The sequence below is a fragment of the Dermacentor andersoni genome, chromosome 4 (assembly GCF_023375885.2).
Source record: "Dermacentor andersoni chromosome 4, qqDerAnde1_hic_scaffold, whole genome shotgun sequence".
NCBI lineage: Eukaryota > Metazoa > Arthropoda > Arachnida > Ixodida > Ixodidae > Dermacentor > Dermacentor andersoni.
Window position 1 is genome coordinate 204,051,955 of NC_092817.1, and position 21,542 is coordinate 204,073,496.

General features: G+C 46.1%; 2 protein-coding genes across 2 annotated transcripts in view; both read right to left on the reverse strand.

Moving 5' to 3' along the window:
- LOC126538501 (KRR1 small subunit processome component homolog) overlaps positions 1-21,542 on the reverse strand; it is a 64,242-nt gene that overhangs the window by 21,667 nt on the left and 21,033 nt on the right. Inside the window, exons 4-5 of the mRNA XM_050185357.2 lie at positions 15,762-15,887; positions 4,654-4,737 (exon numbers count right to left, since the gene is read on the reverse strand). Coding sequence (XP_050041314.1) covers positions 4,654-4,737; positions 15,762-15,887 — 210 coding nt within the window. The remainder of the gene's footprint in view (positions 1-4,653; positions 4,738-15,761; positions 15,888-21,542) is intronic.
- On the reverse strand, positions 5,621-8,302 carry LOC140217066 (uncharacterized). The gene has a single exon (XM_072287486.1). The coding sequence runs from the start codon at positions 8,222-8,224 to the stop codon at positions 5,621-5,623; it is 2,604 nt and encodes an 867-aa protein (XP_072143587.1). The 5' UTR covers positions 8,225-8,302.

Here is a 21,542-nt window from a genome sequence, read left to right on the forward strand (position 1 = left end):
TGAGTCATTACAGCATTCACACACCATATAATGTCAGCCTTCACAACACCTTTCTTCAATAGAAAACCACGTACCAAGATGTGTGCAGGAGCTGATGTAGCAGGAGGCATCGATGAGGGGCTTGCTCTCCTCGCCCCTTCGTCGATGTTCATTGCGGTTGACAGGGCTGCACTGCTTAACTTAACAAAAGCCATTTTGTGGGCCTTCATGGCTTTCTTATGCTTTATAGCGTGGCTAGACATCGCAGTTTTTCTCATGTTGCTCAAGCAAAATACGTGTAATATTTCTGCAGACGATCCTTGAAAGGTTTGTTCATGCAGACATCAAGTGGCTGCAACTGGGCCGTCATGTCACCCAGTATGACAGCAAGGTCCGTGTTCGCTGGGGCTAGCACAGCCTTCACGTTGTCGGTCAAGTGCCCACGGTAAGAGTCGACGACAAGGAGCGAGTTCTTTGTCAAAAGGGCTCCTGGACGCCGTCGCCACACAATCTTAACCCACTCTTCCACCATCGCACCCGTCATCCACCCGTTCTCATTTGCCCGCACAATGACATTTCTTGGGAATGTTTCCCGAGCAGGCAGCGTCTTCCTTTTAAATAAAATATAAGTAGGAAGTTTATGTCCATCAGCTGTGCAGCACAGCATCGCAGTTGCGCGCTGCTTCTTGTAGCCCGCAGAGTGCACCTTCACCTCCTTGGCACCCTTTTCATTCACGGTGTACCCCACTGGCATATCAAAATGCACAGCCATCTGGTCGGCGTTGCCAATTTGCCCAAGGTTGTAGCCTGCTGCTTCTTTCTTTCGCAGCACGTAGCACTGAAAAGCTATCAGCTTTTCTTCGAACTCGCTTGGCAGCTCCTGGGTGATTGAAGTGCGAGGTAGGAGGCTGAAGCTGAAGCGCTTCATGAATTTCTGAAGCCAGCACCAGCTGCCTTTGAAATCCTTTAGCGTTAGGCCTCGATGCCTCGAAAGTCTCCTAGCTTTCACTTGGAGAACTTCTGTTGTCACTGGAAGGGCAGCTGCTCTCTGTGTCCGAACAAAGTCGGCCAAAACTGTCTCCACTTCGTGGTGACGGCCTTTCTTTGGCCCGCTACATGCCATCCTCGTTGCGGCGCACGCAATAAGCTTTTGTTGTTGTCCCCTCCAACGATGGATGTTTTTCTCATCGATGCCGAAGTCCTGCCCGGCTTAAAGGTTCGACGATGCCCCTGCGGCTATCACAACTTTTCGCTTGAAAGCGGCACTGTAGTGGCATCTCCTGCTTGGTGCCATCGCGATAACACCACGCCGCACACCGATATGGCCGACACGACACAGGTCAAAATGGGGACCTCGCTTGTGTACGGTTGGCTACTGGCACGGCTTGTAGCGGCTGCGATACTGACTTTTCTAGATGGCACTAGCTATGCACCATATTTAGCAGTTTCAATGAAAAACTGGTGCGTTTCTTAAAATACTCAAATCTAAGTCGACCCTAGAGCTTGAAATATGGTTATTTGAAAAAAACTATCGGCCTAGATTCGAATAAATATGGTAATTACCGTATTTACTCGCATAACGATCGCACTCGTGTAATGATCGCACCCCTGAATTTTGTTGTCAAAATTCGACTTTTTAAATTTCTCGTGTAATGATCGCACCCTGAACTTGCCGCAGCGATATATCATGTGCCAAGTCTAGCTAATAATGATTGCGCTTACCATCTGTCGAATGCTATGCGAACGACTCTTGAAGATAAACCAAGCGGTCTGCATGCACCAAACATTCTTAAGCAGATGCCCCATTTCATCCCTTTCCGCACTTCCGTGACAAAAAAAAAAGAGGTACAACCAAGCTTGCCTTTATTATGTGTAGGCTTTATAATGGTTGTGGTCAACAACAACAACAACAATAAAGGTGCCATTCGATTCTTCTCATGTGCACTCGTGGGCACCCAACGAATTGCGAGTGGCAACGATAGCAGCCACGTTTACACTGATACGTTAGAAGTGTACCCTATTCATATGCCGATGCTTGTAACACAGCTATAATATTAGCCCACCCTTAGTGGAAACGTGCCGTATTAGGATAGCAGTGAAGACAAATACCGTAGTTTCCACAGCATGCCCACCTTGTGTTTCTATGTCACTGGCAGCTAAGCGTGCCCATCAGTTTCTGTCCCCTCAAAGTGGACATGGCTACGTTATTGCCGGAAACTTGCCGATATTAATGATATTATTAATTACTGATACGGAAGAAACTGTTTCAATGCATGTAATGTACTCACGAGAAGAAAAAAAATCGCGTTTGGCGTGTTTGACTTGCTCTGCCGGCCGCCATTTTTGTTTTCGTGCCCCGCACTACATACAGCGGCCGCCGCCTATTTGTTGACCTGTTGTCATCCCGCAGCAAACGGGGATGAAAAAAAAATATATTTTTGTGGGAAATTTATTTCGTGTAATGATTGCACCCCTGAATTTGCGTCAATATCTTTTGATAAAAAAGTGTGATCATTATGCGAGTAAATATGGTACAATCTGCAAATACAGTGAGCGAGTGAACAAGTTTGTCTTGATGACCAAAGGAGCAAAATAAGCAGAGGAGACTGAAAGTTGTCAAGACAATTGAGCTGTGGTTTCACAACGAGCCTCAAACTACATCCAGGAACATCCTTCTGGACAGTGAGCAGGACTTCGATACAGTCAAACCCGGCTATATCGAACTCGCAAAAAAACGCCTATCAGTTCGATATAGAGCATAATTCGATATAAGCCTGCTAAATAATTGGATGTCATAAAAGCACATACCATATATAAAATCACTTTATTGACGAAACTAGCTTAGTTTCGCATAAATTAGTCCTGCATTTTCTTCTGCTTGGGCAATTTCGCTGCCTGCGACGCACGCACTTCCCCACGTTGTCTAAGGAGTCGGAGCAGCTGAGGCCGCAACCTTCCGCATTCGCGCAGAAGCACCGGACTAATGCGAGTGCACCAATCACTTCGGAGGATGTGGGCAAAGGACCGTAGTTGCTTTCCTCAACGTGCCTACTTTTATTTGTGCTCGGTACGATGTCGGCGATGTAGTCTTCGTTTCCAAGCTCTACCGTGGTCGCGACACCATCATCTGCACTCACAAACTCGTCCACCGTTGATTCGAATGTCCCGGAAATTTTGACAGCTCGCTCCAAACTTCGGCAACACCGGCAACGGCTTCGTCGCATTCATCAGAATTTACAGTCATCACAGAGCACGCGGAAACCGGCACGTATGAAGAACGCCTCGTACACGGCCGTGCGTACGCGTCGGGCGCCATGGGCACCGGGTTGCGAGTCCGGCCACTTTAGCCCTAATCGTGCCGAGAGTGCTCCTCGGAATCTCGCACGCTGCGGGTACATCGCGTTCGACGCGATTTATGATTTCGATCTTCACGACGAAAGGCGAATTCTGCCGCTTCATCACGGCAACACAGCGGGAGAAGGCCCACAAGGCGCAAACACGATAAACCAGAGAAGCAGCCAGACAACTCGCACTTTGGCCATCTTGCACGAAGAGCGCACAGGAGCCTCTGATTGGCTGTCTGAGCAAGCGCTGTATGCAGGCCATATGGGCGGGCCAGGATCATTTTTTGCTGGGGAGTGTCGATAGATCGCCATCTAAAGAAAGGAAGGACGCTTGATTCTGCAACCCGTGAGGGAGCACGGCGAAGCGTCGTCAGGGGAGAGGGAGTGGGAAGTGAAAGATGATAGAGAAAGAGGGAGGATAAAAGACTCCACTATGCGCGACAGGGGGAGTGTCGACGGCTCGCCCGAACAGCCCGAGGCAGCGCGGTCACGGTAGGGAGAGCGGTTGGATCGGTTGGATGGAGCCGCGCCGCCGGGTTTCCCCGCTACCGCGAGGGAAAGCCAACTTCTGGGGGCACTTTTCCGCCGCTTGACGTTCGATATATCGGAAGTCACTGCAATATTTGTTCGATGTAAGCGTAATTTTTGCTATATATACTCATTGTAACTATACCGTGACCAGAAATTGTTCGATATATAGAATAATTCGATGTAGACGGGTTCGATATAGTCGGGTTCGACTGTATTACAAGAACTACCCAAGGCTCGTTTCCAGCTGCGTACCATGTTTGCAAAAATCTGGAATGGAACTTAGGCACGTCGCAACTATTTCACAGCTGTTTCTTCGTGCTCCTTATATCGGCATGCTGCATTCACCAAAACAGGCTCTGAAAAACCTCACCAAGTGCACCGTTTCTATGTTCAGCAACTTGGGTTTTGAAGGCTAACAGGCTAACTGTTCTCTCTTCCCCGTTTTCCAATGCCCCCCCCCCGACTGTGTGACTGCAGCAATCTCAGTTTCATTACATATGTTTGACAGGAAGTCACTAAAAAGGTAGGACACTCCTGCGTAAGATAAAAAAGAAAAGAAAAAACATTTGGCAGTGCATCCATGCTATGATGGGTGTGTACTTGGTGGTGATATCTTTTATGATGTTATGATGATTATTATGAGGAGTGGCACATATGCCCCAGCACATACCCAGTGTTGGCGTGACAGGAAAATGGTTAGATCCTAACATAGATAGATAGATACCAGAAAGTGCATGAAGTATCTTGAGATTGCCACTTGCAATAAAATTGAGAAAGAAACGTAGAAACAAGCCCTCACATGCTGCAGCCCCTTGTAGGGTCCAAGCGCGGCGACTGTGTTGCCCTGCACCAGGACATAGCAGTTGGTCAGCAGCTCGATGGCCTGCGTCAGTGAGCAGAAGTGATGTTACGCAATGCATCTGGTCAATGAACACGGGGCAACGGTGGAAGGCTTGAGGTGTGCGTTGAGAATGCACCTGTCTGTTTCCTGCTATAGTAGCACCAAGTCTCCAGTATGCCTGGTTGCAAAGAATTCCCATGTAATAGTAAGAAGCAAAAGCCCTCTGTTTCCTTTTTATTTGTGTACTTAATGTCTGCACTTCAAGATGAGCCGGATAAGGCAATGACAATGTCAGCATGACATTAATGACATGCCATATTTACACGAATCTAATTTGCACCTTTTTCTCAAAAGATGAGTCCGAATATTGTCTGCCTGGTAGAATCGGATCCGAAACCAAAACTGCGCTTGCGGCGTTGGCAGCAGCCTTCCACCAAAGCTGTCAGACTTATTGCCATTGAGAGATGGCGGCAGAGCACATTTTTTTTAAGGCTACTGTAGGTTCATGTTGTCAGGGTTCGTACACAATATTTCGCTGAAAATTTAAGGACATTTCAAGGATTTCAAGGATGCAAAAAGGCAGGATTCAAGGAGTGTTAGCATAATTTTATTTCCTCACATGACTTAGGAAAGGAGCCCTATTTTCGCATTAATTTATTATTTTATTTATTTATTTAGTACATACTGCAGACCCTTTTCAGGGTCCAAGCAGGACAGGCATATGTTCTTAAAACTCAAAAGATACAGAACACAATGAAAAGAAATACACATAAAAATGAGGAGACAAATATTGCAAACTATTAAGATGTCATAACATGGTTCCAATCGGATATTGTCCGCGGAAAAAAGGAATATTTAAAACAGTCAGTTTTCGCAAAATACGGTGTCAATGAGTGAATGTGATGATGTCGGGTATGACGTGTGGTTAGAGGGGATATGTACTGTGAAGGATCCAAAGCAAACTTATGGTTAAGTAAAGAATGAAGAAACTCAAGGCGATACTTTCCTCTTCGCGTTTCAAGTGTTTCAATATTGTTAGCCGCCATGAGGTCAGAGCTGTTATCTCTGCTTCTTTTTCTTTGGCTGTTCGACGGAAACTGTTGGCCTTGACAAGACAAGTCAGGTCATTTTTTGCTTCGGCGTCTTCTGAAAAGCGATCCGCTGACTCCTGCAAGCACTTAAGAGTTTTTTGGAGCTTTGTCTTCTTCTCTTGCATGCTCTGTAGCTCTAGCTCGAGTTCTTTTCTCTTCAAGGTTACCTGCTGTGCTACAGCTTGCTTCTTCTGTTCGTCCATGTATAACGCATACCTATGCCTGGCTTGGCGCACTGATGACTTCAATTCTTTCGACAGCGGAACGTTAAGCAGCCCACCGTGGGTTTTCACGGCCTCGCAGATGACTCGTTGTGAGATATACGAGAGCTCTGCCATATTTTCGACCGCGATCTGCTTGTTTACACTGAAACCTCTTTCTACTGACGCCTGCCCATGGCTAAGCAAGAGAAGGACCTTCAGTACTTCCCACAACATCGAGAACGCCAGGTCATGCTTCAAAAGGCGCACGAAGAGAACGTCAAGGCGTTCCTGGTCTCTTTCATAGTTTTGCAGTTCATGCCGTTTTTCTTGGCAGAACTGAATGTACTGTGCACACACAATATCCCTCTTGTGCTCAGAAAGAAGCTTGCTGTCAATTAAACAGTTAAGTACAACTTTCAGCTTCCCAAGGCACATTTCTGTCTTTGACATCTCTCTGGGGTCGAAACATGACAACCCTCGAACCAGAGGGTACCTAATAGGACTTCTCTCCATGATTTTCAGGATCATGTTTACAATGAACTTCCGACACTCACCTCTAAATTCAAAGACACACTTGGTACTCGCTTTTCCGCTCCTTAAGATCTTCTCAGCCACTCGTCCAACGTCCACCTTCTCAAGTGACGTGTAATTGGCAGTATCATGAACATCAATTCGCAGCAGTTTCGTGATGCTCGTGGCTTCTGTCAACACCGAGCGCTTCATGAACCTTGCAAGGAGGCTCCTCAAGACAGTTTCAAGCTCTTTCGCTAAAAAAAATGTCATTGGAGAATCACTCTGAAAAACAGTCAAGAAAGGCTGCACAACCATTGCAACGTTTAGTGAAAAGTTCAGTTTCGCAAGTGCAAGCTGGTCCTTTAGAAAATCACTGACGTTCTCATACGCTCTACATTTCGGCAAGGGTAGCCTATGGTCGCTCACTGCTTCGGTGTAGTGCCTCAAATGCTCCCACATAGCCAGGGCTCTCTCCAGTACTGGCACGTTCTCGACCCAACGGTGGGGTACGAAAGGAAGTGGAAACAGCTTGCTCCTTGTTTCTTCAACAAAATCTTCACGGCGGGCCGGTGCATCATGGAAGAGTGAGAATAAGCTCGACAGAAAGGTGTCAACTGGCCAGCTCGTCGCATGCATTCCTGCTTTGTAAGCATTATGCACTGTGTGCAAGCCACATGAACCAATATCCAAGCACTGAACTTGAAAGTCATTCTTCATGTGCTGCTGCAACTTGTTGAAAAGACTCCAGTTGACATTCGGGCCGTCCATCGAGAGCTGCACAATCCTGCTCAGGGGAAAAGACGCGAGTGTTTCCGTCAATTTCTGCATAAGGTCGTCCGCTGTGCTGTGACCCATGAATGTCGAAGTCAGGTATCTGGTTGTCACCTCACAGTTGTTCCACAATCTGACGTGAACATCAAGTTGTTTTCTTTGCAGGTATTCATTCAAGGTTTCGTCAAAAAGCACAACAAAATTGTCAGACTTCTCCATCATTTGTTGTACCTGCGAAGTGAAAAATGGGCGTAGACCGTGGCACGCGACGTACGCGCATTTTTTCTCGGAGCAAGTGAAGCTTCTCGCGACCTCGCTATCCGGAAACATCTTTTGAAATAGCTGAGAAATGGATCCACTGGAGCTGTAGGAGTAGTGTGACGACACAACTTTCATCGTCCACAAAATCTCGGCTTCGATGACGGAATCATGCTTTCTGCAGTCTTCGTCAAGTGTCGCAGCCCGAGAGGAAGTTGCCGTGGTTTCACGCTTACAAGGAGCCGCGGACGTCAGATTTCCAGCTTGCACGAAACTTGCGACGGATGAGCAGCCCTCACCTGCTGCAGTTTTGGATCGGTGCTTCGCACCTTTCTGGTGGCTCTTCAAGGCAGATTCCCCCATCGTTGCAATGTCGACCGTCTTCTGACATATTGCGTACTTTGCTCGATAAGGATCGCTTGGTTCCGGTCTTACCCAGTGACGATAGTCCGTATGTTGCAGCCACGCAGACTGAAACTTGCACTTCCCGCCTGGCATCTTGTCAAAGCAAACACACAAAGCAAACGCGAACTTCACTGAAATGGCGCGCACGAGGCCGACAGACGGTCCAACTATAGCGCCTAAAAGAGCACTCACTAGTGCGCCGAGTGCGGATGTCGCGGTAGCACCGAGAGTGACGCCTGCCGCCGCCGGCCGCTTGGTGCGCTGCACTACGAGACTGTGCCGGACCATGTTGAGGCTTGGGCGGACTTCAGGCGAGACACGACGCGAGCCTCCCCATTTGCCCGGCGATCTGCCTCTGTTATGTTCTTGTCTCAATACGCGATACATTCGGGGTCTGCGAACGCGCTGGGTAATGAGAGGAGCCGTTTCTTTCCACGTCTCTGTCTGGGAAATCGCAGTTTCGCGACCTGTCTAAAGTTTCTTTTGACAGACGAGCGCACACATAGACGCAAAACACCCACTCACAAGAAGAAATGACTGCAACGAAAGCAGCAGCAAGGCGCGAACTGAACTACGCATTGCAATCAAGGCATCGCAAACGAACGCCAGTCGAACTCCCCACGGTTTAGCATGGTGCCGACAGGCATCGCCGTCTGGTGGCCCGCGGCGGCAGGCATCACTGCCCGTGCCAACGTCGCGCGTTGCAGACGCTCGGTGGACGTTGCACTAGAGTACATTCTAGGCACTATACAGGACCGAGCGATATGCCTCGCACTGGATTGGATTCGATTTCCGATGCATATTAGTTGCCAGACGACGTAGGGGCTGCGGGATTTAAAACCGAAACTTCTTGATGTTGCCCTTTAGTCAACACAGCTTGTTTACATGGACATTCGTAAGCGAAAGAGCCTTTAAAATCAGCGTGACTTGCAGAGGTACGTCGTTAATTTTCTCTATCGGAACAAATCCCACGGGAGTTTCAAGGATTACAAGGAGCTAACGGGTATTCAAGTAGTTTCAAGGGCCCTTGAACTTATACTGTCAATATCAAGGATATTCAAGGGTTTCAAGGGGCTGTGCGAACCCTGTGTTGTGCTCGACAACAATCGTTTTCAGGGATACTGTCACTTCCATGAAATTTTGCACAACTCATCACCGCATGCATTGACATATAAGACCACCAGCACTTCTGCCGCCATGCCAAGCTTGCAATCTATGCAGAGTGTCAGGAATGCTCTCGGCCACATATTTCGACAAGTCTGATGCTGAGCCACGTAAAAACTTGTGAAAGTAATACTACATGTAGTGCTAGTATCTCTAAATGTGATGGCTCAAGCATACCGCCATGTTTGCTTGATATATGTGGCCAATGAAGTGTAAATAGCAATAACGATGCACTGATTTCATACAAAACCTCACTTAAAAAAGAAAAGTTTCCCTTTCATGAAAACTGTACACGCCTTTTTTTCTGATCGCAAACGTGGGGTCATACTATATATTTCTTTTATAAATCAGGCACAAACATTCTTGTCCATATTACATTCAGGTGCACTTTTATTTTCTCACTTTAAGCCTGGAAACATTTGGGTGCGTGTTAGACATGGGGGCACATTAGAATCGTGCAAATGCATTATCATCTCACGGATGGGTACTTCTACTTCATTCAACATACAATGAAGCCAAAGAATGCAAAGTGGAAATTAACCCTTTGAGGGTTGATTTCTTTCACCATATGCGACCACACAGGGTCGATTTTTTTATTGTAGACTCCAATTCTTCTTAGGGACTTATTTCGAGAAAAATTTACCGTAATTTTGCATTGGTATGTATGTACTCTTCATTCATGAATAATAACAATAAAAAAGGAAATAAACTCATAAGTATAAAAAAATTTGATGCATTGTTATACACATAGTTCAAGGCTTTGGAAATGCACACACGAGAATATTTCGCACCTCTGAAATGTTCCTGCTCTTACACTAATATCTAAATCCATAGTGTAATCGAACTGCGTAGGTGCGCGCACTCAAGAAAACTGAGTGGTTGTGTGCCCGTCAAAAAAGCACAACGTGCGACAAACTTCCACTAATCTTCATCTTATCGCCAACCAGAGGCAATTAGTTTTCGCGAGTCTCAAGAAAAAAGAAAATGCCACGGAAAGCATGCATGGCAGCATCCTTCCTATGCACACCCTTATGAGCACTAAATAAGCGAGAAACAAGCGGTCGCCCTTTGAGCGATTAGTAACCAGATAGCCATCAGTTTTGCAAGCGCAAGAAGCTGAAACCACCCGCAGAACAAAACCCAAACCGCTGCCCGCGCGCGCGCCAATGCACAAGCGGTAGTATATAGATGCGCGGGAGCAAACTAGCTCTAAAACAAACCATGCAACAGAAAGAGAGAGCGAGGCGCGCGAAAAAAATTCCCTGTATTCCCACATAGTGGTAGCACATGACAGAACAGAAAAAGTTGGGAAATTGGTGCGCTTTTTAAACGTAGGTACAGACGGGGCCGTAAATATACGGCAACGACCATTTTGAACTTGTTTGCGGCGCCATATATTAACGTCATTGACCCTGAAAGGGTTAACTGTTGCATTAATTTAAATGTGGAAATAATAAGGTAAAGGGAAATGGATGAAAAGTCAACTTTCCACAAGTGTGGCACCCAAGACCACACCGTCTGCATTATGCACGCAATGCCCTCACCATTAAGCTTAACATTAAGCGTCGTCCCTAGTGCACTTTCTTGGTTGTATTTACTTTGTGCATGTGTACTAGCGGGTATATCTAGCCCTGGGAGTGTTGGCCAGCATTTTCTTGTTAAAGCGACCCTGAAATGATTTTGATGATTTTGTACAAACATACTGAGCCGTTAGGGTAGGTCCTTCTGATAATTAAGTGGGACATTTAAGCACTCCGTATGAAGCACGTAATTTATTATAAGGTTTTAAAAATGTGCATTGCTACCGATCACAGTAGCAGCGCCCACCTGAGTTATCAGCTGCCCCCCCACAATTGACCTAACTAGCCCTATTGACGTCAGTTGGGCGAGGTGTTTCACTGGCTACCCAGGTTGCATCATCAATAATTTTTCCGACTTTATGGTGAACAAATGTTGTTTGAAATAGTTTGGAATGTTGGTTAATATTACTCTATAAAAAAAATGCAACAGAAAAAGAGTACACATAGATAATTAACCACTACACTCAAGCACTTCCTGGACGCAGCAAGTGTCGTCTGCTTGTGTCACAGTGTGTTCCGTGTTGACACAAGCTGTGTGGTCAGTGGTCTCGAGCTTTCTTTTTGCAAGCACCATGGATTGCCCTTGTTGTGTTGTGGGCTGCATATCTTGCGATCGGCAACGTGCCAAGCTGCGACATCGTGTCCCTCTGCAAGGCAACAGGCAAGCGGAGTGGCTGCAGCACATCGGGCTGTCGATATCCAATCAGTGCCAGCATCTATGAGTTTGCAGCCATCACTTCATGCCAGAGTATTATCACCACACTAGAAAGTATCAGCACGTCGGGCATTCCGGTAAACACAGGCAGACTGGGTGGTCTGCCAGATGGATGGAGGCACAAACATGAGCAGTGTGCAGCGTGACACCAATTTTGGAGGACCAGAGCTGAACCAGACAATCGCAGAGCTAATATACAGTCGACTCCCGATAATTCGAAGCCGCTTAATTGGAATTTTCGGTTAATTAGAAGAGAAGTGCTCGTCCGGTCAGTTTTGCATATAATCCTATGGAAGGAATCGCTTGATAATTCGAAGTCCTCATCCAGTAATATTGTTTAATTGGAAGTTAATTTTCAGCCGGGATCCTCGAGGTGACCGTCATTCTTTGGTAGAATGTGCAATTTTTTCAAGTGCTGCAACAGCTCCGTGTTCCGCGTTGGTGTCTTCGCCACCGCAGCCGTCCGCAACGCTGCCCTTCTTGGAGCGGCGTGATTATTCATTGCTATGGCTGCCGTAGCCTCTGCGATCAGCTCCGGCGGCGAAGCGGCTGCCGCGCGTCGCGGAGGCCACGCGGATGCCATAGGTGCACACAGCGCTGCATACTGGCAGTGGCGAGATTGTGCGAGATTAGGCTTGCAGCGTGCGGTGCGCGCAGCGCATGTCAAGGCGTGTGCTGTGGCGTGTGTTGGTCGAGGGCCTTTGTGCGTGTAGCTCGTTGGCTAGGTTGTTCCGCGGGTGATCCTACGCTTCGGAATTGACTGTACATTGTCGCACAGTTGATAGCCATGGCAAACCGTGGCTCTTATCGCACGCTCGACCTGGCAACGAAAGTCTAGGTTTTGAAGGAAGTTGAGAAGGGAGGTGCCGCTAAACAAGACATAGCGCAGAAGTACGGGATCAAGCCGAACACGCACTGAAACTACACCAAGAACAAGCGCACAATAATGGATGCATTTGAGAACGACAAGTTTAAGACGTCTCGGAAGCGAATGCGCACCGGCGCTTACCCAGAGTTGGAAAAGGCTCTGCTGGTTTGGATTAGGGAGGCCCGGAGCAACAAACTTCCTCTCAGAGGAGACATCGTTGCGATGAAAGCCCGAACGCTTGCAACAGTGTTGGGGATCGACGACTTCGTTTCGTCGGATGGCAGACGCGCTTTAAAGATCGCCATGACCTGGTCTTTAAGAGCGTGTGTGGTGAAAAAGCGTCCGTTAACCAGGAAACATGCGCCACGTGGAAGGATGGAAAGCTGCGTGAATATTTTGGCGAATACAGACTGGAAGACATCTTCAATGCAGATGAGACTGCACTCTTCTATCGGCTTCTACCAGAGAATGCCCTGACATTCAAGGACAACGACTGTGCTGGGGGCAAACGCAGCAAGGAGAGGGTGTCGGTGCTGATCGCGGCAAACAATGACTGGCACGGAACAATGTCGCTTACTTGTGATTGGGAAAACCGCCAAGCCGAGGTGTTTTAAAGGCATAAAGACGCTGCCTGTGGACTATGAGTTGAACAAGAGAGCGTGGATAACGAAATTGGACTGCAAGTTTGCTTCTTCGAACCGCAAGGTGTTGTTCCTTGTGGATCACTGCAGTGCTCACGTGAATGTGCCAGCCTTAAGTGCAATACGCCTCGCATTTGTGCCTGCAAGCACAACAGCTGTTTTGCAGCCAATGGACCAAGGCATCATCAAGAATGTTAAGGTCCTGTACAGGCGGCACCTCCTCGAGCGCATGATTTTGTGTATGAATAATTCCGCAAAATACGAGGTGAGCCTGCTCAGTGCCATTCACATGTTAGCGCGAGCATGGGATCGTGTGAAGCAAGAAACAATCGCAAACTGCTTCAGGGCTTGCGGTTTTGTGACAGCTTCTTCGGAGGATGTCTCTGCAATTTCTTCGGAGGAAGCGTCAATAAGCGAGCTTGACAGCACTGATTTTGGTGATGCTCTCGGGGACGTCAATTTTGAAGATTACGTCGCCGTAGACAAGGCGGTCGAAACGTGCGGTGCACTAACGTATAAAGAGATTGTGGAGATTATTCGGCCCCAGGAAAGCGACTATGACGTTGAAGACGAGCTGCCACCTAAGGCTGCCAATGCAGCTGCGGGCCTTGCTCTCGCGTAGCGCTTCCTTGCCGCTGAAGGTAACGCGGAAGAAGCGTTCCGCCACATCTACAGCCTGCAGAACTTGCTTTCAGCAGCGCGATTCGGCAAGAAGAAACAGAGCAAGATGACCGACTATTTTTCTTAGGGAAAATACTCGATTTTGCTACCAATAATGTGCTGTTTTTGTGCTTTGTGCTTAATTGGAAGATTGTTTAATTCGAAGTTTCCTGCGGTCCCCGTGAACTTCGTATTAACGGGAGTCGGCTGTAGCAGTAACCAAGTGTATTCTACTTTGTTGCTGGTGTAAATTTTCGGCAGCAGCATAATCAAGAACACGCTGTCTTTATAAATGTTTTAAGCTTGGTTACAGCAATATTGGCTCTGTTTGGCCGGTAAAGCTCTGCGCTACCAGGTGTATCTACCGAGCAGGCTGCTCAAGTTTATGCTAGACCCCCTTCATCATAGCAGTAGTAGTATGTAGGGCTTTAGTTTATGCTTACGCCCATCCATCAAAGCACCCAGCTTGCCTGCGTTTACCGAAATACTGGACATACTCACCGCTGCAACAGAACATTTGCAATGCACGCTGCTTGCTGGGGATTGACGGCCAGGCAGCTAGCGGAGAGCCTGGAGAGGCTTTGCGCTAGCTCCAAGACACCGGAAGTAGACGACACGATGTCATATCATGATGCAGAGCCAGTGAAGGAGGAGCTAGCCCCGATTGCTCGGCGAACGAGTTGAGAAAAAGCATGGCTAGATAGGAGGATAATTTGTAATTGTTTGTAGCTCTCTTAAACCTGATTGAAACCAAATCAGAGCCAGGCAGACAAAAGAGCTGCTTCACATGACATCAAAGGTGGCAACACATGCTTCGAACATGAACAGTGGACACAATGTGTCAGGATAATGCAGTCGACTACAACGAATCTTAATTGGTGCAGAATTGGCATAGAACTTTAAATGCTTTTGTGCCACTTGACTCCTCATGGCATAAAAATGAACCTTGCTTTATGAAGGTCACATCGCAGTTAAAACCTTAATGCCTGACACAGTTGTTCATAGCAATAAGAGCCCTGCACATGTATAAAAAAAAGTTACGCAAGCTGCCAGGACCCATGCTGCAGCTCACATCACGACCTCATAAGCGGCAAACACAGGGTTGCTGTTAGAGATCGTCTTGGAAAATGGAGGTACTGCACTAAACACACATGGACAACAGAAGTAGAAGTGTACAAGACGTTCACATCCTGTCCACTTCTACTTCTGTTATCCATGTGTTTTTAGCACAATACTCCCCTTTTTACATGATGAACATCCACCAACTTGATGCTCTAAAGATCATCTGTTTGAGGGCATGGATTGTGAGTGTGAATGTTAATTTTTACCATTAATTTGGAGAAAAATTGCAGGACACTCAGCTGCAATGGTTGGTGCACGTGACCAGAATGTCCAAAAAAACTACACAATACAAATTTTGTTCATGTCTGTAGACCTGAAAAAAATCTTTTGCTGTCCTTTCAGCAAAAATTTGGAAGACGCTTAAGCTTCGCCTTTAAGAGTGAAACGCAATAGCATTCAAAGATCCATGACTGCTTCTCACGCTTCCCGGCAATTGCAGCTCATGTAACCGCACTATTTACCGAGAAATGATGGCGGCAAACGCTATGAATGAAGGCAAGCCTTCTGGTAGAAACGCGGCCTCTTGTGGGCCAAGATGCAGCGGAGGTGAGCGCCTTGTGGAGATGTTGGAAGGAACTGGGCATGCCACTTTATAGCCTTTGGGATTTACATGCGCAAACCTGGGAGGCTATGGCCGTTCTATGAATGGTAGAAATGCTGGAAAAGGGGTTTGTGTGTGTGTGTGTTTTTTTTTTTTGTTTTTTTGCATAAGAGAATTATATTTTCTCGTATATTCAACTTATAATCCGACGCTATCATGTATGCAGGTTGTGTGTATGTCGTACTTTACCATTTTTCTACTAATTTAAGCTTGAGAAATTCAATTAGTTCAGTAACTTCCTTTCACCACATGGAGGGCCTGGGTATGTGTGGTTCCAAATTCTTTGTGCTGAAATGATGTCTGACGCAGGCCGCTGGATGCAGGACACCGACGCCAGATTTTCTGCGACACAGGGCCCTTAGCATTATTGTGTTAAAAATGTGCCATGAAGAGTCGGAAGTTTTGAGCCACAATATGACAATGGGCAGAATTGACCACCAAGCGCAGCAGGTACAGCCGTAAAAGGGTTCACACCTTGAGTGTGGTACCATTGGGTCCCAGCAGCCTCTGGCGCCTCTTGATGAACCGCTCCCGGTTGCGCACCAGGCTGCCAATCTTCACTATGTCACAGCCCACACCGTCTTCCAGCACCCGGATGGCCTGGCAACCAGGGAAAATGTGCGCTATTAATCTCTGCAATGGAATTTATGGTCCCGACTAGGATTGCCGGGGTGCCCATATTCCTAAAGTACTAGCCATGGAATTCCCAAAGCCAGACAAGAGCTAGCCAGTCTGGACCAAAGATCACAAAAGTACCCAAGAAAGTATAGCTGAACATTGCACAGACGGTCGCCACAGTGAGCCCACAGTATTCCGAAATGTGGACATGAAACATGTTCAAATGATTGCGTAGAATTTTTGAACTTTTTAATATTTTTATTTATTGATTTATTCTTACTGTCAGGATATTATGTACAAAGCTAGCACAAGTTTAAAGAATTCAATATATAGCAATTGGGATATGAAGACACAACATGTCAAAATATGAAAATAATAAGTCACATGAGTTAAACATAACAAGTTAAAGTACATCGCTGTATAGGCCAATGAAAATAATTTAGATAATATGAGACAATGTAATGATGCTGAACACGTGAAACTGACAAGCAGCAAACAATAATGACTTAAAAATAAACATTTGTGCATCGAACTAAAAATTTGTGTTTCAATGATTCTGTTCTATAATTAAGAGGGTTGATATGTTTTGAATGGTTTGTTTGGGGGTTAGCAGGATTCTGTAACATGATGTGTTTTTCTAATTCCACCTTATAGTCTCCGCTCAATACGTGAAAAATAAGAATATGAACCTATTAAGCTGCATTTTTCACTTGACAGTCATAAATTCAGCTCTGCCTCTAAGTTCAGTAACAGACTGCGTTCTAGTATACCAATTAAAGATAAACTTCAAGGCCTTGTTTTCTACACGCTCACATTTTAGTGTGTTTTGTTGAGTGCATGGCTCCCAAATATGACTTGCATAAGTCAGTACAGAAAGTACAGTCATTTTGTAAGCCATTGTTTTTATTTCCGGTGTGGCATGGTGAAGTTTTCGTCGCAAGGAGGAAAGTTTACACATGGGCCTTATTGCAAATGTTGTCAACATGTACTGACCAGTTCAAACCATGTGTAAGATGAATCCCTAGGTATTTAAGTTCCTTAACTTCAGCTAATTCTGCACCATTGAAGGAAAAGCTAATAGATCATTTTGCCCGTCACGCATATAAAAATAGTTTTTGGTGTGTTAATTTCCATTCCCCCTCCCCCCTCTTCACACCAGACTAACTTTTTTTTTTTTTCGCTTGTTACTAAGTTTCTGTTGGTCATTGGGGGAGCACATTTTAGCATACACAATGGTGTCATCTGCATACTAATGCTTTCTTGCTACTTGTTTTGAAAAGCCTGCACCCACATTGCTAATATAAATGGAAAAAGTAAAGAGCCTATAACGGATCCTGGTGGCACATCCGCCGGTCAAACTGATTTCTTGGTAATGGAAACATAATTTATTTAAACAAGCAGTTCCCTCTCTGAAAAATTTGTCTCTATAAATTTTAATAGCTGAGTATTACCAAGGAAATGAGACAAGTTTATAAGCGGCTTTCTGTGGGATGTTTTATCGAATGATTTCCGTAAATTAATGATGATGATATCTATTTGAACCGTTCCATCAATACATTCACCGATTTCATGTGTAACCTCAGTGAGAATTGTGAGTGTAGAGTAGCCTTGTCGAAAACCGTGCTGATTTTTACCTAAAATCCCGTTTTCTTCCACAAGTTTCATTAGGTGGGTAGCTAAAATGTGCTCCAGCGTTTTGAAACATGCACTTGTCAAAGAGACTGGCCGGTAATTAGCAACATCATTTTTGAATCCTTCTTTGTGAATTTCTATCATCTTAGTCCACCCCCAGAGTTTCAGAACGCCAGCAGATCCAAGAGATTTGGTAAAGATATCTACAAGGAGAAATGAGCACCTCAGCATACCGCTTTAAAGTAGCGTTGGGAATTTGATTGGGGCCTGGATATTTTTACTCACTTAGATTAAAAAGCAAATGCAGAATGCCATCTTGTAAGTTTTCCAGTTAGCAAAGATAGATGCTGCTTACTAGAAAGTCGTGTTAGGCGTGCAGAGCCATTTTCGCAAGTGAAAACTGATTCAAAATATTAATTGGAGGCAAGCCATTTTAGAGCTATTCGTGATAGTTGCATTATCACTTGCCAGAAATTGAATGCCAGATTTGGGTTGAGAAATGTACCTCCAGAGTTTGCACAGGGACATTTTGATGAAATTAGTTAGTGTTTCCTTCATGTAACAGTGTTTCGCTTGAATAATTTACCTTTCGAGCTCCTGTGACATGAAATTAACACGATAACATGCTGTTGAAGAGAATAGCCTTCATTTGTTCAAAGGACGCTTTTTATGAATTATTTTCCATGTAATCCATGGGTTTTTTTTCATGTGAAAGCATCAAATAGCTCATTGAGTGAAAAAGCCAGTGTCTGGCGTCTGTAGCAGCCTAAATTTCCATTGGCTGCGGCACCGCGTCAAGGGCGCGTGGTTTCTTTCTTTCTTCCAAAATGCTGTGAAAGACAACTCCAACTCCCTCACGTGACCATACTGTAATGAAGAAGAACGCCTGGTGGTTGTGCTAAGTGAAGCACTATACCAGTTATCAACCCTTCATCAAATAAACCTCCTTGATAACTTTGTGACTGGTAGAGCGCATCACCGAGCACAATCTCAAAGCTATAGCCTCTATGGCATGTGATGCTGTTGGCAATCCTGCTGCCTAAAGCCAGGCATTATTCTTCATTACAATGTGATAGAAAACAGGGGACGCCAATTAACATTTCAAATCTACTAAAGCAGCACAGCGGATAATGCACTAATGTGTCAAGATTTCTCCGATGCACACATGACTTGGTACAATGATTGTACTGAGTGAGAACCAGTGCTGCTTCATCAAAACTTGGCACCTACTGCCACGTGGCACTGATCACCCTGTGCGATTGGTGCACATCATACTGTCCACTAAGCACACACAGCTTTTGCTTTCTTTGCTTGCTGTTGCGTGCATGTTTGCTAGCAGACTGCACTCACGTTTCCTGGTTTCACCTGTGCAGTTAGCTGCCTTTGTGACCGCACCCCATCCAACCATGCAAGCAATGCACAAGCACGGTGCATGCCTATAAGCGAATGTGGGTGGCTTTTGTTTTCACAAGTGACACACACTCGGACCGCTCAAACTGAGAGAGATGTCCAACCAGGAACTATCCGAAGAGAGCGCAGCTGAGGAAGACAGTGATTGAAGTGTGGAGTGCAATTTAAGTAAATGTTTACTTAAATGTTTACTTATAAATGTACTCGTATTGTACGTGGATAAAACTTTTTTTTTACATTTCACATCCCATAAATTTCACCTTGCACTATCGTATTTACTTGCGTAATGATCGCGGCCATAAATTTTGCCGTCAAAATTCGATTTTTTTTCTTTCCATTGTAATGGTCGCACCCCGAACCTGCCGTAGCGATATGTTGTGCGCCAAGTCTAGCTAATGATGATTGCGCTTACCATCTGTCGAATGCTGTTAAATGCTACGCGAACAACTCTTGAAGACACACCAAGCGGTCTGCACGCAACAAGCATTAAGCAGACGCCCCATTTCATTCCTTTCATCACTTTCCGCACTTCCACGAAAAAAAAAAAAGCTACAACCAAACTTGCCTTGGCTTTATTACTTGTAGGCTTCATAATGGTTTTGGCCAACAACAAAAAAGGCGCCTTTCGATTCTTCTCGTCTGCACTCGTGGGCAAGCAACAAATCGCAAGCGGCAACTATGGTGGCCACGTTTACACTGATACATAAGAAGTGTACCCTATTCATATGCCGATGCTTGTAACACAGCTAAGATATTTGCCCACCCTTAGTGGAGACGTGCCGTATTAGGATAGTAGTGAAGACAAATGCCGCAGTTTCTGCAGCACGCCCGCTGTGTGTTTCTATGTCACTGGTAGCTATGCGCACCCATCTCTGTTTCTGTCCCTTCAAAATGGACATGGCTATGTTATTGTCGCAAACTTGCCGAAATTAACAATATTACTCATTACTGATACGGAAGAAAGTGTTTCAATGCACGTAATGTGCTCACGAGACGAACAAAAATCGCATTCGGCGCATTCAGCTTGCTCCGCCGGCCGCCATACTTGTTTTGGTGTCCCGCACTGTTACAGTGGCAGCCGCCTGCTTGTTAACCTGTTTTCATCCTGCAGCAAATGCGGGATGACAAAAGAATTTATTTTCGCGGGAAATTTCACCCGCGTAATGATCGCACCCCTGAATTTGCATCAATTTTTTTTGACAAAAAAGTGCTATGTACTACTATGCAAGTAAATACGGTATATGCGGGTTCGTATTATATGTGGGCTTTTACAGTATACAATGAATAGGGCTTACAAATAGCATAGCTGATGGACATGTATCAGTGACACATTTTAGTTGGCACTGGCCAAATGGAATATAAATGCAGTGGAAATGTGACCCATTACAGTGCAGACCACTTATAACGATATCGAGAAAGACGAAAAATATGATCGTTATAACCGATGATCGCTATATCTGGACTGCAGTTACCAAAAAAAAAAATTTTTAAACGCGTTTGCGCTCTTTACCTTTGCAGCTCTGAACTCGAATTCGCTACTTGCTCTAAAGAATAGATGATGTATACAGTAGGCCGTGAAAAACAAACTTTATTTCTAGCGCCAATGACCGTGTCAAGGATTAGGCGCGCCGAAATAGTCCGAAATCTGCACTTGCTCTTGCGGCAGCTTCAGCTTCACAACCGCGGTGTGCATGGATTCCAGCTGCTGCGCGAACACTGGCGGCAATCCTTTAGCATGCATACAATCAATTAAGGAGTCGATCGACGACAGTGCACTTTGCGTGGACATCGTGGTCGGGGTCAAGGAGCCACTGTCGATCTCGTTGTCACTGTCGCTGATGCCGTCGCCATGGTCGCACAACTTTGCGTCTGTCGAGACAGCACATCTTCGGCGATCGCCTCGTCGGTGACCTCATCGCAGAACGAGGCAGCACTGTCTGCAGTCAAAAACTCCTCCTTCGACACACCACCTGTGTCACCAGTAGGAACGAGCTCCCAGAGCTCGGTTATGTCAGCGAATTCCACCGGGTCGGTCTCAGCGGGTTGGGGAAGTTCGTCCTTACGCACAAAGCCCGCCTTCTTGAAGCAATTGGTGATGAACCACTGGTAAAGCGCCTCTTCAACATCGGCGTACAAAGGGTCTCTAACCCCTTTTCCGCTGATCGGAATGGCCGCTGATAGCTCCTGCCTTCACAATCGCGGCGCTCCCGGTTTTCAAGATGGTTGATATCGTTAACTGAACGAGCTCATACTTCTTCACGAGGGCGCTCACCTTGAAGCCGCATTGAGAGTCCTGCAAAATATCAATCTTCGTGTCAAGCGACACAGCTTTGCGCTTTGTCGGCGCCATCTTCGAACTGGGTTGAACCGTTTGTTGCACGCTGCTTCGGTGGCGTCAGCCTGCTATCGCGAGAGAGACGCGGGACGGGCGCCACCGCGCCGCTTTGCTTGTCGCTTCTTTTTTTCTTTCTCTCTCTATCGGAGCGACTGTGGCCGATGCGCATGAAGCAGCTAGCACCATCTTGTGGCGCGCTGCGCCAACGTTGGCTGCGCCTACTCGTGCGCGGGCGGGGCGAGACGCGCTGCGCGGTAATG

What these genes read in the sequence shown, in the direction of transcription:
- LOC140217066 (XM_072287486.1), bottom strand. Translation starts at nt 8,224, where the DNA reads ATGGTCCGGCACAGTCTCGTAGTGCAGCGCACCAAGCGGCCGGCGGCG.